Source organism: Schistocerca cancellata, chromosome 10, assembly GCF_023864275.1.
Source record: "Schistocerca cancellata isolate TAMUIC-IGC-003103 chromosome 10, iqSchCanc2.1, whole genome shotgun sequence".
Taxonomy (NCBI): domain Eukaryota; kingdom Metazoa; phylum Arthropoda; class Insecta; order Orthoptera; family Acrididae; genus Schistocerca; species Schistocerca cancellata.
This window is the reverse complement of record NC_064635.1, coordinates 80138519-80166141: the sequence shown is the minus strand read 5'-3', so window position 1 is coordinate 80166141 and position 27623 is coordinate 80138519. Positions and strand designations below refer to the sequence as shown.

Here is a 27623-nt window from a genome sequence, read left to right as displayed (position 1 = left end):
TAAAATTTCTTGTAAATATTGTAAAGCTGTCAACACCTAGCGCAAATGCACTATTTTTTAGTATATGTATGTGTCTGTATAGATTTCATTGGGGGGTCCCCATGGTACAGGCTAGATTCGGGATAGGATCGGAATGGAGCTCATAGGTGGATCCACCATACGTTACGTCAAGAACAGGGATCGAGGGTGGATCCACCATGCATTATGGCCAATGATAGGATTCGGATGTGGGTCCACCACACATTACGACCGGGATAATGTTCAGAAGTGGATCCACCATGCGTTATGGTCGGGCTCGGCCTGGGTGGGTGATCCACTGTATATTATGGCAGTGGAGTTCAGAAGTGGATCTACCACACGTTACAACGAGGATAAGGTTCTAAGGCGAATCCACTCTCTAGAAGTCCAGGACAGTGTTTGAAGGTGGATACACCGCCAGTAGGCTCAGAGTATGGTTGCGAGGGCCCCCATGTTAAATCGATACAGACATACACACATGTTGGAAAATACGTCATTGCAGCAACTGGAACACCGTTCTCATCAGCAGACATTTCGAAATTAGAAGGAGTTTAGCTCTCCAAGCAAATGGTATCCCGTCAGATCCACGATATGGGCACAGATTTGGAAAATCAACTGAAGGAGAAGTGCCAGACTTTCGGAGTTTTTCCGTTAGCCCTTGACGAAACTACAGATTTCATAGACATTGTCCAGTTCGCAGTATTTGTGAGGGGGGTTAATTCAGAATTAAAGGTTTTAGAGGAGCTGCTAGACTTGATACCGATGGAGTACACAACCACAGGTCGCTACATGTCTTAGGTTGTCTGTGAGTATGTACAAAACATGTGCTTGCTATGGAACAGGCTCTGTTCTGTGGCAACAGACCAAAACTGGATCAAATGGCTCTGAGCACTATGGGACTCAACATCTGAGGTCATCAGTCTCCTAGAACTTAGAACTACTTAAACCTAACTAACCTAAGGACATCACACACATCCATGCCCGAGGCAGGATTCGAAACTGCGGCCGTAGCGGTCGCTCGGTTCCAGACTGAAGCGCCTAGAACCGCTCGGTCACACCGGCCGGCGGCAACAGACTTTTTGGGCCCTCTATGACTGGTGCTGGCTGCTCCTTGGTTTTTCACGCCACCACGATCGCATAGTGGACGATCGAGATATCACTTGAAAACCTGAAGAGCCACCACCACCAGCCATAGGGGGTCCAAAAAATCGGATGATGGCGTCAGCATAAGCCAAAACCGCTCATAATAAACAAATGTTATTGAGATCTCAGCTAAGTTGACACCAGATCGCTGCACTCCACGGACAGTGTTGTCTAAATTTATGGTTCTGATTCTGTCTCCAGCGCAGGTTTTTCATGTGTGAATTCGACTGTGGGAGAGTCACAATTTAAAAGATCTATAAGGAAGCATGCTAAGAGTTTACGATTCTCTTTATTATTTATTTCCATAGTCCCAGCTGGTCGTCTAAAACAGCAGTTGGGTACATAGTATTTTGGCTTTTCTTCTCTATTTTCATTATTACACTACTGGCCATTAAAACTGCTACATCTCGAAGATGACGTGCCGCAGACGCGAAATTTAACGGACAGGAAGAAGATTCTGTGATATGCAAATGATTAGCTTTTCAGAGCATTCACACAAGGTTGGCGCCGTTGGCGACACCTACAACGTGCTGACATGAGGAAAGTTTCCAACCGATTTCTCATACACAAACAGCAGTTGACCGCCGTTGCCTAGTGAAACGTTGTTGTGGTGCCTAGTGTAAGGAGGAGAAATGCGTATCATCACGTTTCCGACTTTGATAAATGTCGGATTATAGCCTATCGCGATTGCGGTTTATCGTATCGCGACATTGCTGTTCGCGTTGGTCGAGATCCAATGACTGTTAGCAGAATATGGAATCGGTGGGTTCAGGAGGGTAATACGGAACGCCGTGCTGGATCCCAACGGCCTCGTATCACTAGCAGTCGAGATGACAGGCACCTTATCCGCGTGGCTATAACGTCTCGATCCCTGAGTCAACACTTGGGGACGTTTGCAAGACAACAACCATCTGCACGAACAGTTCGACGACGTTTGCAGCAGCATGGACTATCAGCTCCGAGACCATGGCTGCGGTTACCCTTGACGCTGCATCACAGACAGGAGCGCCTGCGATGGTGTACTCGACGACGAACCTGGGTGCATGAACGGCAAAACGTCATTTTTTCGGTTCTGTTTACAGTATCATGATGGTCGCATCTGCATTTGGCGACATAGCGGTGAACGCACATTGGAAGCGTGTATTCGTCATCGCCATACTGGCGTATCACCTGGGGTGGTGGTATGGGGTGCCATTGGTTACACGTCTCGGTCATCTCGTGTTCGCATTGACGGCTCTTTGAACAGTGGACGTTATATTTCACATGTGTTACGACCTGTGGCTCTACCCTTCATTCGATCTCTTCGAAACCCTACATTTCAGCAAGATAATGCACAAACGCATGTTGCAGGTCCTGTACGGGCCTAACTGGATACAGGAAATGTTCGACTGTCGCCCTGGCCAGCACATTCTCCAGGTCTCTCACCAACTGAAAACGTCTGGTCAATGGTGGCCGAGCAACTGGCTCGTCACAACACGCCAATCACTACTCCTGATGAACTGTGGTATCGTGTTGAAGCGGCATGGGCAGCTGCACCTGTACACGACATCCAAGCTCTATTTGACGCAATTCCCAAGCGTATCAAGGCCGTTATGACGGCCAGAGGTAGTTGGTCTGGGTACTGATTTCTCAGGATCCATGCACCCAAATTGCGTGAAAATGAAATCACATGTCAGTTCTAGTATAATATATTTGTCCAATGAATACCCGTTTATCGTCTGCATTTCTTCTTGGTGTAGCAATTTTAATGGCCACTAGTGTATTACCAACATTTATTTTTACATTTTCAGCATTGCCGAAGTGCGTTATTAGTTCTGGTTACTGCAGCTGCTCCCCTGTTTTCAGTGTGAATCCCCACAGGTGAAAGGCGGTTATCTCACACACACACACACACACACACACACACACACACACACACATTCTTTTTCAACATTATAAAATTCCTTACATCGAGGTTCTGTGGGCGAGAACAATTACACAGTATCAAATGTTTATTAAATTCTTTATTTAGTTTAGCGAAGAATAATTACAGTGCATTTATATTTAGATACAGGAACGTAGCATAAGAAAGATATATGTGCACTTGCAGCTTGACAGCGTCACTTGTCTTAATAGCCATTTGACAATGAGTCATAAAGTGGTATGCTATGTTTGACTTATAAGTAGTGGAGAATAGTGAAGAATGAGACACAGTTCTATTTAAAGAAAGGTGTTTGATGAAAGTGTAGGTGAAACGATGGCAGGGTCAGCATCGTGATATCTAGAGTATGTTACAGTTTATTTGTATGGATTGAAAATTGTGCCAAGGGAGTCAATTTACTACCCCAGTCTGAGGCAAGAACAAAGAGAATTTTCCTCTAACTCATAATGACTGGCAGCATTAGCAGTACTGTGTCACAGAGGTCTCCAAGGCAGTGCTGATTGGTAGACTGTGGGTGGATGAAACTGCTAAGCAGGGTGAAGCTATATGTGTGCAAAAGAGGAATTTGCTCAAACAAAAGCCGATGTCGGAGAATTTTCAGAGGCTGGAGTGTGGAGATGTTTGACAGCATAGGTGTGAAAGGAAACTGGTGTGAAGTTAAAAGACGATTGTCAAAGCTGTGACAGTGCTCTCTGGTTTCCAATATCTCGTATCCATTGAGGTGTATGGCGCATTTTACCCCTTGAAGTGATGACCGCCGCCAGTAGAAATGGTTACGCTGGAGTAACCAGTCACACCTCCAGCTCCACCCAAGCCACCTCCCTTTCCGTAGCCTCCGTAACCCCCATAACCTCCGTATCCTCCGACCAGGCCACCGAGACCAGATGCACCCCCAGTGATACCTCCTCCATAGCCACCCCCAAATCCGGCTCCTCCTCCGAAACCACCACCGAGTCCAGCTCCTGCACCAATGCTGCCCCCGAGACCCACACCACTTCCCACGCCGACAGGAACCGGCTGGGGCACCGGCACAGGGATGACTACTTGGACCCTCCTGGTGACGGGTACAGGCACAGGAACTGGATGTGGATTTTGCACCAACACCACTGGAACCACATCCGTTCCACTTCCACCGAGTCCAGCTCCGATGCCGGCTCCACCGAGTCCACCCCCAAAGCCAGCTCCACCGAGTCCAGCTCCGAGGCCGCCTCCACCGATTGCTCCGGCGCTGGCGACTCCACCTAGACCACCGCCTCCATATCCGGCATAACCACCACTTGCACCCAAACCCCTGCAATCACAAACGCATTCCACACATAATTCGTTTTCATCCAAACACTGGGTATTTTTGAAGGCTAGCAGAGATTACTATCGGTTTATGACAATGACCAAAAGCAATTTACTTTCTGGGGAATTCAGATTGTTCATGCAGGGGTTTTACAAAAATGTGAAACACAATGAGAAAAGTATTGGGTTGGGGTTGTTTGTGGAAGGAGACGAGACAGCGAGGTCATCGGTCTCATCGGATTAGGGAAGGAAGTCGGTCGTGCCCTTTGAAAGGAACCATCCTGGCATTTACCTGGAGCGATTTAGGGAAATCATGGAAAACCTAAATCGGGATGCCCGGACGCAGGATCGAACCGTCGTCCTCGCGAATGCGAGTCCAGTGTCTAACCACTGCGCCACCTTGCTCGGTGAAAAAAGTGTGCTTCAGCATAAATGCAAATGATAGCCAAGTCTGCAGGCTGCGCAGTTGTATTTGTATATGAACGGCATTTGTACAATGTCGTGTTCAGAACAGTGTTCTGTGTAATTGTGAGTGCATTATGTCGGAGCTAAGTGACTTCGAGCGCAGGAAAATTGTTGCTGCTCGTACAATGAGTATTTCCGTAACCAAGGTAGCAGAAGTGTTTGGTGCTTCAAAAGACACCGTATCGATGATTTATACCACTTACAGGGATGGCAGAAAGCCAGCATCCGCTACTTCGCGACACGGATGTGTTGACTGATCGTGATGGACGATCATTCAAGAAGACGGTGGCGAAAAATAAGAAGACAACAGCTGTAGAAGTGTATGTATGTGTGAAATCTTATGGGACTTAGCTGCCAAGGTCATCAGTCCCTAAGCTTACACATTACTTAACCTAAATTACCCTAAGGACAAACACACACAATCATGCCCGTGGGCGGGCTCGAACCTCCGTCGGGAGCAGCCGCACAGTCCATGACTGTAGTGCCCTAGACCGCTCGGCTAATCCCGAAGTCACTGCAGAACTGAATGCCGCACTCGCAAACCCTGTCAGCACAAAAACAGTATAAAGGGCGTTCCGTCAGCAAGGCGAGCTGGAATTCCAAAACCACTCACGAGAGATACAAATGCGCGTGACAGGAAAACATGGGTCTGAAGCAATAAATCCTGGACTATGGACCAGTCGAAGAATGTCATGTGGTTGGATAAGCCTTGTTTCATGTTGTTTCCAGCTTCTGGACTAGTTTACGTCCCAAGAGTGAAACATGGCGGGAGGGTTGGGTAAATATTTGAGCGGCCATATTGCAGTATTCCATGGGCCCCACGATTATTCCGCAAGGTCGTATACTGCCAAGGAGTATGTGACTGCTTTGGCTGACCACGTCCGTCCCACAGTACAATGCTTGTTCCCCCTGGTGATTCTGTTTTCTAAGTCCACAGGGCCCCTACTCAAACAGCTCGCATCGCCCGCAATTGGTTTTTATGAGCACAAGGACAGTGTTGCATTTCCCCTGGCCACCACAACCACCAGATCACAAGGTAGTGAACCTTTGCGGTCTACTCTGGAGAGAAACGTGCGTGACCGCTGCCGACCTCCATATGAACGTGCCACTGTTTTGCATGAAGAATGGTATAAGATTCCGCTGAAACCCATACAGGACCTGTATTTATTCATGTCGAAACGAATGGAAACGGTTTTGAATGCCAAAGGGCATCACGCTAGTCTGTCCCATGAAAGCCTCTTCATCTCTCAATAGCAACTGCAGCCTACGTCCATTTGGACACGATTACCCTAAATCCGTTGTCCGCTTCTGTGAATTTAACCCCAAAACTTCCCTCCATTAGCAAACTGACGATCCTTCGATCGCATGAGGATATATCTTATCAGATTGTGCCATGAATTCCTTTCTTCCCAATTCGATTATACATCTGTATGACTACTCTGCAATTCACACTTCAATTCTTGGCGAGGGGTTCATCGAACCAACTTCAGACTACGAGGGGCATTTGAATAGTCTGTGCAAAGTCCGAGAGATGGCACCACCGGCGCGTATCAAGGTCATGTTTAGTTAGTAGCATCTTTGGAAAGAACGCACACCAAGTTTCAGCCATATTGATCTATTTCTTTGTGTTTGGCATTCGTGTGAATCAAGGAACTCGAGTGATTGTCAAAATATGGTCGAAGAAGAATTCCGTGCGGTGATTAAACATTACTTTCTGAAAGGCAAAATGCCTCAGGAGACTAAAGAGAAGCTTCATAAAAATTACGGCGACTCTGCGCCTTCCATTAGAACTGTTTATAAGTGGTTAAAAAATTTTCGGAGTGGCCATATGGGCACAAGTGATGCTGAACGTTCTGGACCCCTGTAGAGGTTGCGACTCCAGAAATCACTGATAAAATCCATGATATAGCGATGGATGACAGAAGAGTTCAGGTGCGTGAGATTGCTAGTGCTGTGGGCATCTCGAATGAACGGGTACATAATATTTTGCATAAACGTTTGAACATGAGAAAGGTATCCGCAGGATGGGTTCCGCAATTGCTCACGCTTGACCAAAAACGGAATCGTGTGAAGTGTTGCAAGGGTGGTTTGCAGCTGTTCAAGAAGAATCCGCAGGACTTTAAGCGTCGTTTCGTCACTGTGGATGAAACATGGTTACATTACTATACTCCTGAGACCAAACAACAATGTAAACAAAGGGTTACCAAGGGATAAACTGCACCAAAAAAGGAGAAGACCAGTCCTTCGGCCAGAAACGTTATGGTGACTGTCATTTGGGATTCGCAAGGGATAAGGAAAAGAGTAGCAAAAGGGAGAGAAGGAAACATAGTAGGTGAATATGGATTGGGGGTGAAAAATGAAAGAGGAAGCTGTCTGGTAGAATTTTGCACAGAGCATAACTTAATCATAGCTAACACTTGGTTCAAGAATCATAAAAGAAGGTTGTATGCATGGAAGAATCCTGGAGATACTAGAAGGTATCAGATAGATTATATAATGGTAAGACAAAGATTTAAGAACCAGGTTTTAAATTGTAAGATATTTCCAGGGGCAGATGTGGACTCTGACCACAATCTATTGGTTATAAACTGTAGATTAAAACTCAAGAAACTGCAAAAAGGTGGGAATTTAAGGAGATGGGACCTGGATAAACTAACTAAACCAGAGGTTGTACAGAGTTTCAGGGAGAGTATAAGGGAACAATTGACAGGAATGGGGGAAAGAAATACAGTAGAAGAAGAATGAGTAGCTCTGAGGGATGAAGTAGTGAAGGCAGCAGAGGATCAAGTAGGTAAAAAGACGAGGGCTAGTAGAAATCCTTGGGTAACAGAAAAAATATTGAATTTAATTGATGAAAGGAGAAAATATAAAAATGCTGTAAATGAAGCAGACAAAAAGGAATACAAACGTCTCAAAAATGAGATCGACAGGAAGAGCAAAATGGCTAAGCAGGGATGGCTAGAGGATAAATGTAAGGATGTAGAGACTTATCTCACTAGGGGTGAGACAGGTACTGCCTACAGGAAAATTAAAGAGACCTTTGGAGAAAAGAGAGCCACTAGTATGAATATCAAGAGCTCAGATGGAAACCCAGTTCTAAGCAAAGAAGGGAAAGCAGAAAGGTGGAAGGAGTATATAGAGGGTCGATACAAGGGTTATGTACTTGAGGACAATATTATGGAAATGGAAGAGGATGTAGATGAGGATGAAATGGGAGATACGATACTGCGTGAAGAGTTTGACAGAGCACTGAAGAGTCGAAACAAGGCCCCGGGAGTAGACAACATTCCATTGGAACTACTAACGGCCTTGGGAGAGCCAGTCCTGATAAAACTCTACCACCTGGTGAGCAAGATGTATGAGGCAGGCGAAATTGTAAGACTTCAAGAAGAAAGAAGGTGTTGACAGGTGTGAAAATTACCGAACTATCAGTTTTATAAGTCACAGCTGCAAAATACTAACGAGTATTCTCTACAGACGAATGGAAAAACTGGTCGAACCCGACCTCGGGGAAGAGCAGTTTGGATTCCGTAGAAATGTTGGAACACGTGAGGCAATACTGACCCTACGACTTATCTTAGAAGAAAGATTAAGGAAAGGCAAACCTACGTTTCTAGCATTTGTAGACTTAGAGAAAGCATTTGAAAATGTCGACTAGAATACCGTCTTTCAAATTCTAAAGGTAGCAGGGGTAAAATGCAGGGAGCGAAAGGCTATTTACAATTTGTACAGAACCCAGATGGCAGTTATAAGAGTCGAGGGGCATGAAAGGGAAGCAGCGGTTGGGAAGGGAGTGAGACAGGGTTGTAGCCTCTCGCCGATGTTATTCAATCTGTATATTGAGCAAGCAGTAAAGGAAACAGAAGAAAAATTCGGAGTAGGTATTAAAATCCATGGAGAACAAATAAAAACTTTGAGGTTCGCTGATGACATTGTAGTTCTGTCAGAGACAGCAAAGGACTTGGAAGAGCAGTTGAACGGAATGGACAGTGTCTTGAAAGGAGGATATAAGATGAACATCAACAAAAGCAAAACGAGGATAATGGAATGTAGTCGAATTAAGTGGGGTGATGCTAAGGGAATTAGATTAGGAAATGAGACACTTAAAATAGTAAATGAGTTTTGCTATTTGGGGAGCAAAATAACTGATGATGGTCGAAGTAGAGAGGATATAAAATGTAGAAGACTGGCAATGGCAAGGAAAGCGTTTCTGAAGAAGAGAAATTTGTTAACATCGAGTACAGATTTAAGTGTCAGGAAGTCATTTCTGCAAGTATTTGTATGGAGTGTAGCCTGGTATCGAAGTGAAACGTGGACGATAAGTAGTTTGGACAAGAAGATTCAAAATGGTTCAAATGGCTCTGAGCACTATGCGACTTAACTTCTGAGGTCATCAGTTGCCTAGAACTTAGAACTAATTAAACCTAACTAACCTAAGGACATCACACACATCCATGCCCGAGGCAGGATTCGAACCTGCGACCGTAGCAGTCCCGCGGTTCCGGACTGCGCGCCTAGAACCACTAGACCACCGCGGCCGGCAGGACAAGAAGAGAATAGAAGCTTTCGAAATGTGGTGCTACAGAAGAATGCTGAAGATTAGATGGGTAGATCACATAACTAATGAGGAAGTATTGAATAGAATTGGGGAGAAGAGGAGTTTGTGGCACAACTTGACAAGAAGAAGTGACCGGGTGGTAGGACATGTTCTGAGGCATCAAGGGATCGCAAATTTAGTATTGGAGGGCAGCGTGGAGGGTAAAAATCGTAGAGGGAGACCAAGAGATGAATACACTAAACAGATTCAGAAGGATGTAGGTTGCAGTAGGTATTGGGAGATGAAGGAGCTTGCACAGGATAGAGTAGTATGGAGAGCTGCATCAAACTAGTCTCAGGACTGAAGACCATAACAACAACCACAACAACAAGGGATAATCCTAACCTACTATCTGGAAAAGGGTAAAACTATTACAGGTTCACATTATTCATCGTTATTGGACCGTTTGAAAACCGAGCTGCAAGAAAAACGCTGGCGACTGGACTGCGAAAAAGTCCTTTTCCATCACGACAATGCACCAGGACACACCTCAGCAGCTGTGGTCGAAAATTTAATGGGAATAGGATTTCAACTCGTTTCACATCCCCCCCTATTCTCGAGACTTGGTTCCCTCGGACTCCTATTTGATCCCCAATTTGAAAATAATGGCTTGCGGGACAAAGATTTTATTCAAACGAGGAGGAGATTGCACCAACTAATGGCTATTTTGCAGACTTGGACAATTCCTATTATTCGGACTGGACCAACAAATTAGTACTGCGTTGGACGAAGTGTATAACTCTAAAAGGAGACTATGTCGAAAAATAAAAAAAAGGTTTACCCCAAACACGGAAGTAGTTTTTATTTTTGGACGGACTTTTCAAACGCCCCTCGTATTTCTGCACCGCTCCGCTCTCGAAATGCGCGTGGGAAAAACGAAAACCTGAGTCTTTTTGAGTGACCACTGGTTTCTCTTATTTTATTACGATAGTCGTCTCTCCCTATGTAGGTAGGAGTCAAAATATTTCGCATTCGGAGTACAAAGTTGGCGATTGAAATTTCGCGAGAAGATCTCGCCGCAACGAAAAACTCCGTTGTTTTAATGATCGCCACCCAAAATCGCTCATCAGTGACGGTCTCTCTCCTACCCCGTGATAATACAAAACGGGCTGCCTTCCTTCGAACTTTTCCGTCATCCTCTGTCAGTGTTATCTGGTAGGAATATCACAACGCACAGCAATACTCTAGAAGGGCGCGGACAAGCGTAGCGCAGGTTTAGTAAATTTATTGCAACTTCTAAGCGTTTATCAAGAAAATGCAGTCTTTCGCTTGGCTTCCCCACAACATTTCCTCGTGATCGTTCCAATTTAAGTTGTTCGCAACTGTAATCCATGGGTATTTAGTTGAATTGGCAGCAATCAAATTTATGTGATTTATCGCGTAACCGAAATTTAATGCATATCTTTTAGTGCTAATGTGGATGATCTCACGTTTTTCGTTGTTTGGGCGTATTCACTTTACGCACCACACAGATATCGTGTCGAAATCGTTTTGCAATTGTTTTTGGTCTTAGATGACGGCGTCATTTGCAAACAGTTTAATAGGGCTGCTCAGGTTGTCTTCTAAATCGTTCATAGACATTAAGAATAGCAAAGAGCGTGTAACACATGCTTGAGTTCCGAATACTTGCGAGGAGGGCAAATATCAACCTTGAAACACGAATACTTAACAAAACGACTAGATCAGACTTTAAAAACGTGGGTTAACAAAACTACTAGATTTCATGCCTATAGTGAACAGACTGTTTTATCTGAACCTCAAGCCATTTCTGCTTAATGATAATGGTGATAACGAGGACCATCAAGTGTTGGGATAGGTAGTAATTGTGTGAGTGGTAGATTTAGTATCTGTTCTTTATGTTCTGGTTCTGGTTTCACGTTAATTACAAACTACACAAGTAAAAAAGACACTACTGTAACTATCCAGTACATGAAAAGTTTGTGGATTAACATTAATAATAATAATCCTAATTATTAATCAAAATTTAGTAATATAAAATGGGTACAAGATTTTTTAATAGGAAATACAGGATATTGAGACTTGGTTGTAGAAAATAAGTCAACCCCAGGGGACTGGTAGTTCGCCCACAAATTTGATTTTTACTAAGACCTATTCTTCTTAAAACTTAGTATATTTGCTTTGAGCATTTATGGATCTCAGTTCTCAATTGTAAGTTGGAATGTACCGGATGCCTGTATGCGCAGCGATTGCAGAAATTTCACTCGGAAGGACAGACAGTAGTCAGTCGCAAAATCTGTAATTTATCGCAGATCCAGAGTCATCATGTCATATAGGTCCTAAGGTGTCAGGGGATAACATATGACAAAATGACACTAGCCTTTACGTGCCAGACACAAAACTAAGACCTTGTCTTCCACGAAAAGACAAGTGTCATTTTGTCATATTTTATGTTCCGACGCCTTGGGACTTATATGACGCTTACGTAGGGTGACCAGATGCATTTTTTTTAAAACGAGGACAAACAGCTTCAAAAAGGAGGACAAAGGAAGAAAAAAGAGGACACATCAAACGGGTCAGCTGCAGAAGAGGATACCACCCGTCAGCTTTGGGCAAGTCACGTGACTGCCGGGAATTACCGGTAAAACTAGTAGTTAATTGTTACTGATGGTCAGGTGGTGGTTAACTGAGCAATATAAAAAAAAATAAAAACATTGATTGTGGTGACAATGTGGCGTCAATTGTTTTGTTATGTCAACAACACGGAATTGTTTACAAAGCGAAAAACGTAAGACCATTCACCTCCCTTCAAACGACGCACCGCTACCAACATCTACAATTCAAGCAGCAGCTGACGACTTGTAAACTGCACTTTAACCTCCCGAATACAAATAAACTGAATGACTATGAAACAATGAAATAAAATCATGACAGTTAATCTGTCGAGTTACTTCTTACCTTTATTGGCTACTGAGATTTACCTTCCAGCTCCACATATCTTACATTCCGCTTCAAAACGAAAATTTGAAATAATCGATATTTGCATTCGCTTATAGGTCGATCAACGATAACGTCGACGATCTTGGTGCCACTTACTAACATCGCCTTCGTGCGTGTTTGCCACGAAAGCCTTGCCAATAGTTAAAGTATTGAAGAAAAGAGCAATAGAACGAGACGAATTGTAAATTTAACTGTCTTACGCTCAACTATGCGAAAAAGCCGGACACTAAAAACCCGCCCGGACCCCGGACAAAGAGCTAAAAAGGAGGACAGGTCCGGATTAATCTGGACGTCTAGTCACCCTACGCTTACGTGATGACTATGTTATAGACGAAATCTAGATCTGCAATAAATTACAGATTTTGCGACTGACTGCTGTCCCTCCTTTTATATGACGATTACTTATGTTTTGCAGATCAATATTTTGTTTTTTAAGCAAAAACGTTTAACCAAGTGTATCAAAAATATCCTAAAACCCATTAGTGGATATGTGGTGCGTCCACCCTTCACGTCTATGACCGATTCAACACTGCTTGAGTTGTCTGAATGCCTGTGGAGGAATGGCGGCCTATTCTTTCTAAAGAACTGGAACCAAAACCAGAGTCGCTGTTGTACGCTGAGATCTGGACCGAAGTCGACGTTCTAAGCGATCCCAGAGGTGTGTACCACTGGGCTCGGGTCGGGGCACTGGGCAGGGCAGTCCATTTCAAGAATGTTGCTGTCCATAAACCATCGCTTCATATACAGGGTGGTCCATTGCTCGTGACCGGGCCAAATATCTCACGAAATAAGCGTCAAACGTAAAAACTACAAAGAACGAGACTTGTCTAGCTTGAAAGGGGAAACCAGATGGCGCTATGGTTTGCCCGCTAGATGGCGCTGCCATAGCTCAAACGGATATCAACTGCGTTTTTTAAAATAGAAACCCCCATTTTTTATTACATATTCGTGTAGTACGTAAAGAAATATGAATGTTTTAGTTGCACCACTTTTTTCGCTTTGTGATAGATGGCGCTGTAATAGTCACAAACATATGACACACAATTTCAGACGAACAGTTGGTAAGAGGTAGGTTTTTTGAATTAAAATACAGAACGTAGGCACGATTGAACATTTTATTTCGGTTGTTCCAATGTGATACATGTACCTTTGCGAACTTATCATTTCTGAGAACGCATGCTGTTACAGCGTGATTACCTGTAAATACCACATTAATGCAAGAAAGCTCAAAATGAGGTCCGTCAACCTCAATGCATTCGGCAATACGTGTAACGACGTTCCTCTCAACAGCGAGTAGTTCGCCTTCCGTAATGTTCGCACAGGCATTGACAATGCACTGGCGCATGTTGTCAGGCGTTGTCGGTGGATCACGATGGCAAATATCCTTCAACTTTCCAACAGAAGGAAATCCGGGAACGTCAGATCCGGTGAACTTGCGGGCCGTGGTATGGTGCTTCGACGACCAATCCACCTGTCATGAAATATGCTATTCAATACCGCTTCAACCGCACGCGAACTATGTGCCGGACCTCCATCATGTTGGAAGTACATATCCATTCTGCCATGCAGTGAAAGATCTTGTAGTTAGTAACATCGGTAGAACATTACGTAGGAAATCATCATACATTGCACCATTTACGTAACCATCGATAAAATGGGGGCCAATTATCCTTCCTCCCATAATGCCGCACCATACATGAATCCGCCAAGGTCGCTGATGTTCCACTTGTCGCAGCCATCGTGGGTTTTCCGTTGCCCAGTAGTGCATATTATGCCGGTTTACGTTACCGCTGTTGGTGAATGTCGCTTCGTCGCTAAATAGAACGCGTGCAAAAAATCTGTCATCGTCTCTTGTGCCCAGTGGCAGAACTTACACGACGTTCAAAGTCGTCGCCATGCAATTCCCGGTGCATAGAAATATGGTACGGGTGCAACGATGTTGATGTAGCATTCTCAACACCGATGTTTTAGCGATTCCTGATTTTCGCGCAATTTGTCTGCTACTGATGTGCTGATTAGCCGCGACAGGAGCTAAAACACCTACTTGGGCATCATCATTTGTTGCAGGTCGTGGTTGACGTTTCACATGTGGCTGAACACTTCCTGTTTCCTTAAACAACGTAACTATCCGGTGAACGGTCCGGACACTTGGGTGATGTCGTCCAGGATACCGAGCAGCATACATAGCACACGCCCGTCGGGCATTTTGATCACAATAGCCATACATCAACACGATATCGACCTTTTCAGCAGTTGGTAAACGGTCCATTTTAATACGGGTAATGTATCACGAAGGTAATACCGTCCGCACTGACGTAATGTTACGTGATACCACGTACTTATATGTTTGTGACTATTACAGCGCCATCTGTCACAAAGCGAAAAATGTGGTGCAACTAAAACATTCATATTTCTTTACGTACTACACGAATGTGAAATAAAAAATGGGGGTTCTTATTTAAAAAATCGCAGTTGATATCCGTTTGACCTATGGCAGCGCCATCTAGTGGGCCAACCATAGCGCCATCTGGTTTCCCCTTTCAAGCTTCCCCTTTCAAGTTTCCACTTTCAAGCTTCTTTGTAGTTTTTTCGTTTGATGCTTAATTCGTGAGATATTTTGGCCCGGTCACTATCAATGGACCACCCTGTATACTGCTTTATGACAGGATACATTGTCATGGTGATACAGAACACTCATCTTTTCTGAACTGCCCCTGTGAAGTTTGCAGTACATAATGCTGCCAAATGTGTTTATATCCTTCCGTATTTAGCGTTTCCTTAACCGAAATGAGGTGACATCATCCTAACCTCGAAAAACGCCTCCATACTGTAACACCACCTCGCCTGTCCTTCACTACTGGCGCTATTCATGGCGGTAGGTAAAGTTCTCCAGGCATTGGGCATATCCGAGCGCCTCCATGGGATTGCCGCAGGGTATCGCGTGATTCATCACTCCAAAATACTCGTTGCCAGTCATCCACTGTGCAGTGGTGTCGTTCATTAAACCAGTCCAAGTGTCGCTTAGCACTGACTACATAAATTTGTGGCTCATGAGGAGCTGTTCGACCGCTGAACCCCATTCTTTTCAGCTCCCTACACACAGTCACTGTCCTAGCTGGACTGACAGCACTTTGGAGCTAACGAGTGATTCCTTACGTTGATCCCTGGCGATTTGTTTTACAACCACCCTCCGCCACTCTCGTCAGTGTCTGTCCGTCAGTTCGTGAGGTCTACCTGGTGTTGCTTTAGTTGTGGTTGTTCCTTCACTTTTCCACTTCACAAATCACATCACCAATAGCCGACTTGGGCAGCTCTAGAAGGGTTGCAATGGATTTATCATTCAGGTTACATCAAACGACTGATGCACGTTCGATTTGACCAAGCTCTCCCGACCGACTCTATTACCGCTTCTCCACTGACTAAATAATGCTCCGCAACTTCTGTGGCCGGCCGCTGTGGCCGACCGGTTCTAGGCGCTTCAGTCTAGAACCACGCGGCTACTACGGTCGTAGGTTCGAATCCTGCCTCGGCCATGGATGTGTGTGATGTCCTTAGGTTAGTTAGGTTTAAGTAGTTCTAAGTTCTAGGGGACTGATGACCTCAGATGTTAAGTCCCATAGTGCTCAGAGCCATTTGATCCATTTGAGCAACTCCTGTCTAACAGGCGGGTCCACCTTCCGTACTGTCGTTGCCCAATTCCACATTACGCAGTGGTAGCCGCAGTGCTTTTTTTCTTGGGGAACGCTGGGGGATGCGTAACCCTAAACTTTTTCGTCGACAAAGTAATTTTTTTACGATGTTGACAACTTGGAAGAGTGCCAAAGATTTATTTCACGGACGTAAATTTTTTATTTCATTTTTTCGTGTTGGTAATTGTAATGCGAACGATATCAGCGCAGTTTTTCGTGGGAAAAGCGATGTCATTGACTGTTTCAAGCATTTCGAAGCTGCGGCAGATACCATTTTTTTTTTTTTTTTTTTTTGTAGTTCGACATGTTGATGACGTCATGGTAAAAAGCAGACTGGTGGTATCCCATGCTTCAGTTATAAGTAATTTTCGCTGCGTTATATCCAATGTCGGAGTACCCTCAAACTTTCTTTTAGAAAAAAAGCTCTGGGTATCCGTATACTTTTGATAACGTATAGACAAAAAAAAATGCAGCAGTCACAATAGAAAGTAAAAAGAAAAAACCAGTAGAATGGGAGCTTAGAATAGAACGGTCCAGGTTACGAAAGGAATGTCCATGTGCAGATTGTGACACTGTGTGGAGTTCAGAGTTCGTTCTACTGGACACACACACTCACCCTGCAGCCCCGTAGCCGCCATAAACGCCCCTTTTCTCAGTCTTCTTGGCGTCGGCAGGAGCTCCCGCGTCGTTTTCAGCTGTTGCAGCACTCAGAATGGCAGCTGCGGCGAAGATGCACACTTTCTGCAACACAATGAAGTGCATTTTTAAAGAGCATTTCCAGAAGTATCATTAAAGCAAAATGACTTTTTCATGTGGCATATACCATATACCATATGACATTATGGAAGGAAAGTAGGCTAAGTATGCAAGCTTTTTCATTCTTATGTCGCCAATGTCTGCTAACACTCGAATTGCAAATACAGATTTGTTAAGGCATTTCTGCAGTTCTGTGACGTGCTCCTCCCAACTGAATTTATTATCAAGTTGTAATCCCAGGAATTTAAGACTGTCAACCTCTTCTATCTGCTCTTTTTCATACTTTATCCATATATGACGTATCGGACACTAAATGATGACGAACCTAACTGTCACTGATATGTTGACGCTGACCGAGAAATCAACAACGGCAACCAGCAGCAGCCGCCGAGTAACACTATCGCCCAACGACAAAGGTATCGACCTGCATAGTACCCACTACTAACAGAGCCTACCCTTGCACGACATGTCGCAGGCGGCAAGAAAACCGCTACTGCTCTTACAACCCGACCCGACTATGGCAGAGGTTTTTCCCCTTGGCTCTTGCCTTGGCACTTTTTTTTTCCTCTGCCCTACAAACCGCTACCCTTGGTTCAACTTTCGACCCAGATGAGCCTGTATTAATGGATAATCATAACCAGACGTACGCAAACATCGCAGTACCCACATCCTGCGAGACCTCACTTAGTGAAAACCAACCAATACCCAAAGAGGGCAGAGGACATTTTGTATTGACCATCAAGCCGGTGTGGGCGTGGAGAGACTCCCCCCCCCCCCCCCCCATTTAAATGTACACGTAACTTCAGCTTTGCCCCAGGGAAGTATGCTGGGACCCTTGTTGTTCATTCGCTCTGTGGTATAATACTGGAAAAATGCAGTCAGTAGGCAAAGGAAACTGCTTAAGAAATGCTTGGCATAGGGTACTGCCCATTTTACCATGTATTCAGGTTTTCTCCCGCTCCTTTCGAGTATGGGGCGCAAGAACAGTGACTGCTGAAATGCTTCTCTGCGTTCTTTAAGCCTAATATTATCTCCGTAGTTCCGTATCCTGAGAGATACGTAGAGGACTGTAGTAGGTATATGTTCTAAGATTCCTCACTTAAGACTGGATCTTCGTAAGCAGGCAAACGTTAGCTAGTTGATATGTATTTACAACAGGCTCCCAGCTCATTTCTTTTAGCATCTCTGTGACACTCTCCCACGGGTCAAACAAACCTGTTGCCAACCTTATTGGAACCTTAGACCTAGGTTTCGACAGTTTTAAAATTGCTTTCTCCAGAAGGTGTAATGGATCTTGTTACGTCACATGCTGATTAAGAGCGTAGAATAAAGCCAAACGGCTTTTGTCATGTGAGACACCCATCTTGAGGACACAATCACAATCCATGGCTTAGGATTGCAGCATTCTAGTATTTCAGGTGAGAAGATAAACGCCAAGTGTAGTGTTCCTTAAAAACGTAAAGCTCACGTCGACATAAAAGTTGTCTTGTATACAATAGAACACAATCATGTGATCTGGATTACAGCGGTATGTAGATGACAAATTCCTGTTCACACCTGTAATACCAGTGGGGGGGGGGGGGGGGGCAATACTGAGTCATCCATTGTACTTAATCAGCATGTGACGTAACAAGATCCGATACACCTTCTGAAGAACACAATTTTAAAACTGTCGAAACCTAAGTCAAGGGTTCCAGTTAATCTTTATTTGCAACAGGTTGGCTGATTTTTTTTCCTCTCCAAGCTAACATCTAAGCTATATTCTAGGATGGTTTGCACAACTGTTCCGGAAGTAACTTCTCACAATACCAGCAATTAGGATTTCTTCATGTTCCATACACGGATGGAGCGTACGAAGAATGACTGTTTAGTCGCTTCTGTGAGTGCTGTAACTAGTGCCATCTTGTCCCCAGGACTCCTATGAAAGCAATATGTAGGGAATTGCAGTATATCCCTAGATCATCATTTTTTGATACTTTGTAAATAGATTTTTTTCCGATACGGTTTGTGTCTATCTTCAAATACCTGCTAGATCAGTTCTTTCAACATTTCAGTAACGCTGTCCTGCGGGTCAAACGAACCTGTAACCATTCGTGCTGCCCTTCTCTGTGTACTTTCAATGCCCCCGGCCGGCCGCTGTGGTCGAGCGGTTCTAGCCGCTTCAGCCCGGAACCACGCGGCTGCTACGGTCGCAGGTTCGAATCCTGCCTCGGGTATGGCTGTGTGTGATGTCCTTAGGTTAGTTAGGTTTGAGCAGTTCTAAGTCTAGGGGACTGATGATCTCAGATGTTAAGTCCCATAGTGCTTAGAGCCATTTGAACCATATTAATGTCCCCTACCAGTCCGATTTGGAATGGGTCCAACACACTCAGAGCAATATTCCAGGATGGATCGCACGAGCGATTTATAAGCAGTCTTCTTTGAAGACACTGCATTTTCCTAGTATTGTACTAATAAACCGAAGTGTAGCACCCGCTTTACTCACGACTGAGACAATGTCATCGCTCCGTTTCGTATCCCTACAACGTGCTACATGCAGGTATTTGTTACCCGGTTCCAACAGTGACTCATTGATATTATACAGGGTGAGTCACCTAACATTACCGCTGGATATATTTCGTAAACCACATCAAATACTGACGAATCGATTCCACAGACCGAACGTGAGGAGGGGGGCTAGTGTAATTGGTTAATACAAACCATAAAAAATGCACGGAAGTATGTTTTTTAACACAAACCTACGTTTTTTTAAATGGGACCCCGTTAGTTTTGTTAGCACATCTGAACATATAAACAAATACGTAATCAGTGCCGTTTGTTGCATTGTAAAATGTTAATTACATCCGGAGATATTGTAACCTAAAGTTGACGCTTGAGTACTACTCCTCCGCTGTTCGATCGTGTGTATCGGAGAGCACCGAATTACGTAGAGATCCAAAGGGAACGGTGATGGACCTTAGGTACAGAAGAGACTGGAACAGCACATTACGTCCACAGGCTGACACCTTTTTATTGGTCTTTTTCACTGATGCACATGTACATTACCATGAGGGGTGAGGTACACGTACACACGTGGTTTCCGTTTTCAATTACGGAGTGGAATAGAGTGTGTCCCGACATGTCAGGCCAATAGATGTTCAATGTGGTGGCCATCATTTGCTGCACACAACTGCAATCTCTGGCGTAATGAATGTCGTACACGCTGCAGTACATCTGGTGTAATGTCGCCGCAGGCTGCCACAATACGTTGTTTCATATCCTCTGGGGTTGTAGGCACATCACGGTACACATTCTCTTTTAACGTACCCCACAGAAAGAAGTCCAGAGGTGTAAGATCAGGAGAACGGGCTGGCCAATTTATGCGTCCTCACGTCCTATGAAACGCCCGTCAAACATCCTGTCAAGGGTCAGCCTAGTGTTAATTGTGGAATGTGCAGGTGCACCATACGTCGACGCGTTTCCAGTGGGACATTTTCGAGCAACGTTGGCAGATCATTCTGTAGAAACGCGATGTATGTTGCAGCTGTTTGGGCCCCTGCAATGAAGTGAGGACCAATGAAGTGGTCGCCAATGATTCCGCACCATACATTTACAGTCCACGGTCGCTGTCGCTCTACCTGTCTGAACCAGCGAGGATTGTCCACGGACCAGTAATGCATGTTCCGTAGATTCACTGCCCCGTGGTTTGTGAAACCCGCTTCATCATTCTCTGTTAGTGCCCATTGACAGAATTGCACTCGATGATTAAAGTCATCACCATGTAATTGCTGATGTAGCGACACATGAAACGGGTGAAAGCGGTGACGATGCAGTATGCGCATGACACTACTTTGACTCAGTCCACCGGCTCTCGCAATGTCCAGTGTACTCATATGTGGGTTCATGACAACAGCTGCTAACACACCAACTACACCCGCTTCTCCTGCCTGTTACGGACCCGTTTGCGTGCTACGACCATACCTGTTGCATACAGCTGTTGCATACAGATGTTTTGCAATGTGCGGCACGTTGGATGCTCTCTGTCCGGGTACCGTTCTGCATACACCCTGCAGGCTTCAGCTGCATTTCGTCGACACTCGCCATAGATGAGTATCATCTCCGCCTTTTCGGAGTTCGAATACACCATGGTCACAGTTCCTACAACACTACACTATCACAGACGTCTGGTAACACCGTGTACTACAGTTGGTCTACGTGCGGAGACGAATGCAGAATAACAATAGCAGCAAGCGCTACATGCGGACACTGCGACAGCTAGACCAAACCACAACAGTGCACTACAGCCACACTCGTAAACACGGTCGTCATCGTAAACATGTCCCTGCAGATGCTGCTCGCCGACCGTGGCCCGTGTTTGTTACAACACGCAACTGAACGTCGGAGGTTTCAAGCGTCAACTTTAGGTTACAATATCTCCGGATGTAGTTAACATTTTACAATGCAACATACGGCACTGATTACGTATTTGTTTATATGTTCAGATGTGCTAACAAAACTAACGTGGTTCCATTTAAAAAGCGTAGGTTTGTGTTAAAAAACATACTTCCGTGCATTTTTGTATGGTTTGTATTAAACAATTACACTAGCCCCTCTCCTCACGTTCGGTCTGTGGAATCAGTTCGTCAGTATTTGATGTGGTTTACGAAATATATCCAGCGGTAACGTTAGGTGACTTACCCTGTATAGTCGCAGGATACTACGTTTTTTTTTTTCGCTTTGTGAAGTGTGCCATTTTACGTTTCTGAACAATTACAGCAAATTGCCAACCTTTGCAGCACATTGAAATTACATCAGCATCTGACTGAATATTGATGCAGCCTTTTTTTCAAACAGTACTTCATTATAAATAACTGCATCATCCGCGAAAAGTCTAAGGTTACAGTTAATATCTTCGCAAGGTCCTTAATATACAACATGAACACCAAGGGTTCCAACACAGTTCCCTGGAGCACACACGAAATTATTTCTACATCTGTCGATGACTCTCCGCCCAAGATAACGTCCTGCCTCCTCCCCACCAAAAAGACCTCAGTCTGGTATGACCCAGAAACCAAGCAAGCGTCAAGCCAGTGGAGGACTCCCAACTCTCCCAGACCAAAAAAAGCAAGGCAGATGAGGTCAAATGTGAAGACGATGATCATTGTCTTTTTTTATGTTCGTGGAATTGTGCATCGGAAATTCGTACCCCCTGGCCAGACTGTTAACCAGCACTTTTACATGGATGTTTTAAGGCGTCTGCGAGAGGATGTGAGGAGGAAACGCCCGGAACTTTGGCGACCAGGTGACTGGTTTCTGCATCACGACAACGGCCTTACGAGTGACCCACTATTTGGCATCTCAGAGGTGGTCTGTCGTTCCCCACGCTCCGTACTCGCCGGACCTAGTCCCATGCGACTTTTTCCTATTTCCACGAATGAAAAAAAACACTAAAAGGGTAGCATTATGACGATGTGGAGGCGGTAAAAACAGCTTCGCAAAGGGCACTGGACAATATCAAACTTGAAGAGTTCCAAACATGCTTCCAACAGTGGGAAAAGAGACTTGACAAGTGCATCGCATGTAATGGAGAGTATTTTGAAGGTGACTGAAGTAATTTTGTAAAAAGATTCATCAATAAATTTTTTATGACAACAATCCGGTTTCTTTTGGGTCCCGCCTCGTATGTGTAGTGTATTATCGTGTTCGTGTCGGAGATGATGAGAGTAGGGAGAGGGTCAAACCCGAAGCCGGCACACAGAACACTCCTCTCGAAAATCGCCAAGGGGACCATCTCGATTAACGTTCCATCTGATAGACAGATCAGCTCGACCAGTATCACATGCCCTTACTTCATGAGAGCCTACCGAGAAGTTTGGAATTTGACACAGGACATTGGCGCAAAGACTAATGATCAGAACTTTACGCCACCACCTCTCCTCCCCTTGCCGGCCAAATACTGGCAGTGAAAACTTCATCCACCGTCAGGGTTCGAACCGGCTTACCTCCGAGTCGAGCGCCCCCGCAGTGGCCTGCATTAGCGACTTGGTCTGCGGACGCGGGTGACAGAGTATTTGTAAGGTGCAACTGAAATCTGATAAACAGGCTGCTTACATTATGTTTGTCGGTCTAGTGCTAGAGTGCTGCTGAGCCGCGTGAGATTTTTACCAGATAGGACTGATGGTGGCATCAAAAAACTTCAAAGGACAGCTCGTGTTGTGTTATCGCGAAATACAGGAGATAGTTTCACAGACGTGATACACGATTTGAGGTGGAAATCATTAAAACGAAGGTTTTTCGTTGAGGCGCGATGTTTTTACCGAATTTCAATCACCAACTTTCTCCTCCGAATCCATATACGTTGTAAAAATATATGTATGTAATGTTCCACATCTCCTCCTAAACCACCGAACCGATTTCAACCAAACTTGGTATACATATCATTTACTGTCTGGGAAGAATCGCTAGGGGTAAGAACCACTTACCTATAAAAGGGGTAGGAGTGGGAGTGAAAAAGGAGCATAGCCCACTTCGCGCGAATACCTAGACTTTATTAATCCAGTATTTGAGGAAGAGAACACTTTAGACTTCCAACAAACTATACACACAGTTTCAAGCCTTTACGCAATTTTTCTCGACTCCCCCTCTTCCCCCCCCCCCCCCCCCAAAAAAAGACAAACGAAAAAATTAAAGTGGTAAGGGTTTATCGGTTGCTGCATTTTCGCCGTTATTACAGTAAAACTTTAGCAACAGGCTTGACATTTTTGTTTATTACTTCTTTACTACTAACTTCATGCGCAATACGTTTTGCAGACGTTACCCACATACACCACCGAAGGGACCTGGAAAATTATATCACTATTCAACACAAACAGGGTGGACGGAAAGTTTCTCCCTTTTTTTGTTAACGGAGCCACTGGGGTTTGATGCCCTGTGTCGAAAGTACCACTCTACACCAACACGCGGCTCTTGCTGCGTGAACTTCATGTTAGACTATGTAACTTGATTAATCACACTGAACACATTCTCACATTGTTTGTCTGCTGCTAGCAAATGTTATTGTGGTGGAGCACTTCTTCTAAGCAGATAAATGGTTCAAATGGCACTGAGCTCTATGGGACATAACTACTGTGATCATCAGTCCCCTAGAACTTAGAACTACTTAAACCTAACTAACCTAAGGACATCACACACATCCATGCCCGAGGCAGGATTCGAACCTGCGACCGTAGCGGTCACGCGGTTCCAGACTGAAGCGCCTTTAACCGCACGGCCACACCGGCCGGCTAAGCAGATAATTTTCATAAATTTAATACACCTGTAAATGGTAAGTTAATGAAAATTTGTCAGTCAATAATTTTTTAAGTATTCTTATGTTTTCACCTATTAAAAGAATATAAATATATTTAATATTATCTGTAAATTTTAGGTATGGATATGAAAAGACGCAGTGTTGTAAAAGTTTAATTTCTCTCACATTATTTGATGTACACTCTGATATGTAAATTAATTTTTAACTTTGTGTGTATACTCCTTCGTTGTTATTTGTATTTTTCGTCTTTTTAAGGGTGCAATTAAAAATGGGAAATGAATGTGAACTTGTTCGTTCCCAGATTCAGGGCTTCCATGTCAGTGGACTGTCTAACACAAAAATTGCTCAAACATAGGGTATTGACCCAAAAACCGTTACGCTTTGGATTTATGGAGGCGACGGTAATGTTAGCGACAGTAACGGAGTTGAGCTACTACGAAACCTCAGAGAGAACATTAAAAATCAGGCATATGGTAAAGAATAAAAATTGGCGTCGGTACTCGGGCAGCTGACAAACATCTGAATTTCTCAGATGACCACCGACAAAGACCTTTCGGAGCACAACTGTAAATGACTTCATTCGTAGACAATCCGGGGAAAATGTGCTTATGTCTAACCAACAAAAGTCCTGCTCTTAGAAAAAAAAAAAAATGCTGATCAGCAGGCATTGTGTGTAAGAGTACTGTTTGATGGTTCTTCCGATGTCACCCCTGGAGGAAAGACGAAAAGTATCACATTTTGTTTCCAGATGAGTCTCCAGTAGAGCTTAATACAAAACCCAAAGCCGACCGCTGTAGTCGAGCGGTTCTAGGCGCTTCAGCCCGGAGCCACGCGGCTGCTACCGTCACAGGTTCGAATCCTGCCTCGGGCATGGATGTGTGTGATGTCCTTAGGTTAGTTAGGTTTAAATAGTTCTAAGTCTAAGGGACTGATGACCTCAGATGTTAAGTCCCATAGTTTTTAGAGCCATTTTTTTAAACAAAACCCAACAAACAAAATTCCTGATCCGTACAAATGAACCAGAGAAAATTTCCGCGGTCCACAAAGCAAAGCAATCATGGAAGATAATTGTCACTGGTGGCATGTGTGACTATGGAGAAACTGAACTGCATGTGTCTAGTGCAAAAAGGACCGTCAATAGTGATTATTTTCGGCAAAGGATTGCTTCTATCTATGCTTAAGTCGTCCAGAATAGTCTTTCTCATGCAAATTGGGGTAACAGCTCAAGCAGCCAAACAAACAACGGCGCTTCTGAACACAACATTCCTTATAGTTTGGGATGACTGGCCTGGAAACAGTCCAGACCTAAGCTCTATAGGGCATTTATGGTTCAGAATGCAGGATGCAGTCTTCGAAGAACCTAGGCTACGCAACAGAGACCACCTTATTGCACGTGTCCGGGAGGAATGGATTCAGTCACCCCTGAAGAGCAGTTCTCGCAGAGAATTTCAGCACACAAGTTGAAGACCGTCTCCTTAATCAGGGACACCGCACAAAATACTGACAAGTGAACAGGTAATTATCAAAATCATTCATTCAAATGTAGTAATGTGTGTAAAGACATAAAATTGCAACCAGTCATTTTTTTGACTACTTATTTATTATTCCATGAACCGGTTTTCGAAGCTTTTCAGGTTCATCTTAAGATGGTTTCCTGGAAGTTAGATATCTGTTTCTAGCAAATGCTGGGTGCTGGCTTGCGACAGTATGGGCGTTACTAACAGAAAAAAGCCGCCCATACTGTCGCAAGCCAGCACACAGCATTATGCTAGAAATAGATATGTAACTTCCAGGAAACCATCTGAAGATGAACCTGAAAAGGTTCGAAAACCGGTTCATGGAATAATAAATAACTATTAAAAAAAGTGACTGGTTGCAGTTTTACGTTCAACTAACAGTCATGGGTTCTAAAATATCCGTAATGAATAAGCTTAAAATAGTAACGTGTTTTTGTAAAAAAAAATAGTGTGGTAAAAATATTCAAAATAAATTCAAGGGAGAAACTTTTCTTCCGGGAGATATGACGTGTTGTATGGGAGTATGGACCGTAGTTGAATTAGTGGAATGTTGTGGAATTAAATCAAGTGATGCTGAGGGAATTAGTTTAAGAAACGAGTCACTTAAAGTAGTAGATGAGTTTTCATATTTGGGCAGAAAAGCGACTGATGATGGTCGAAGCAGAGAGGATATAAAATGTAGACTGGCAGTGGCAAGAAAAATATTTCTGAAGAAGTCAAATTTGTTAACATCGAATATAGACTTAAGTGTTAAGACTTCTTTTCTGTGGGTATTCGTTTGGAGTGTAGCGACGTATGGAAGTGGAACATGGACGATAAATAGTTTAGACAAGAAGAGAACAGAAGTTTTTGAAATGCGGTGCCACAGAAGAATGTTGAAAAAATGTTCAAATGTGTGTGAAATCTTATGGGACTTAACTGCTAAGGTCATCAGTCCCTAAGCTTACACACTACTTAACCTAAATTATCCTAAGGACTAACACACACACCCATGCCCGAGGGAGGACTCGAACCTCCGCAGGGACCAGCCGCACAGTCCATGACTTCAGCGCCTTAGACCGCTCGGCTAAGAATGTTGAAGATTATATGGGTAGATCACCCATCTAATCTTCAGCAGTCTTTTGTACCACCGCATTTCAGGTACTGATAAGAATTGAGGAAATAAGAAATTTGTGCTATTGGTTGAAGCAAAGATGGGATCGGTTGATAGGTCACATTTTGAGACATCAAGGGATCACCAGTTCAGTACTGGAGGGAAGTGTGGCGGCTAAAAGTTGTAGAGGGAGACCAAGAGATGAATATACTAAGCAGATTCAGAAGGGTAATTCGTTGCAGTAGTTATTCGGAGATGAGGAGATTTGCACAAGATAGAGCAGCTTGGAGAGTTACATCAAACCAGTCTTCAGACTGAAGACCTCAACGGTAATAACAATAAGATGTGGGAGTTGGATACTTTAAAGAATCGGGTGATGGGGTGTATACTGATTGTGTCTGTTGAACCACTTGAGGGGTGCCCTGCGCGTATCCTCAGAAATTGGGCGGTACTCACCAAAGTCCACATGACGCTGGAATGCAGTGTTGGAGTCGGCCACTAGAAGACTGCGATGTCTGCCGTGGCTTCTCCAGAGCTTATATACGCTGGACCCTTTCTCCCGTGGAGGCTATGAGCGAGTACGGTGTGCGGAGTGCCAGAGAAAGGAGACCACCAGAATCGACAGAAAAAACAGCGGGGAACTTCAGTCGTAAAACTTGTGCCTATTCAGCTGGGCATTGCGTTATGGCGACCTGTATTTCAGTTTCCCTGGCCACTGGCTACTGTCATTATTTCTATCACCACGGCGCCGCACCTGCTGAACTTCACTTTGCATTGTACGAATTACATAAAATTTCAAGTATGACACATTTCTGTTCCACACGAGCCACAATCAAAAAAATTATTCCAGCAGGATGGGAAACGATGCGCTGCATTAACTAAAGATCTCGA

The 27623-nt window shown here is 44.2% G+C and overlaps 1 protein-coding gene across 1 annotated transcript; it reads right to left on the bottom strand.

The window, feature by feature from the left end:
• Positions 1–3817: 3817 nt before the first annotated feature.
• On the bottom strand, positions 3818–27200 carry LOC126106144 (uncharacterized). The gene is made up of 4 exons (XM_049912386.1): positions 27189–27200; positions 16695–16819; positions 4270–4373; positions 3818–4188 (listed from the first exon to the last, which is right to left on the bottom strand). Exons 1-4 carry the CDS (start codon positions 27198–27200, stop codon positions 3818–3820), a joined length of 612 nt encoding a protein of 203 aa, XP_049768343.1.
• Between the last annotated feature and the right edge of the window lie 423 nt (positions 27201–27623).

Excerpts from the sequence above, each read along its gene's own strand:
- LOC126106144 (XM_049912386.1), bottom strand. Across the intron at positions 4,374-16,694 it reads GGCGGCTACGGGGCTGCAGG|GGGTTTGGGTGCAAGTGGTG; the intron begins GTGAGTGTGTGT and ends TTGTGATTGCAG. Across the intron at positions 4,189-4,269 it reads CGGCCTCGGAGCTGGACTCG|TGGTGTTGGTGCAAAATCCA; the intron begins GTGGAGCTGGCT and ends ATGTGGTTCCAG.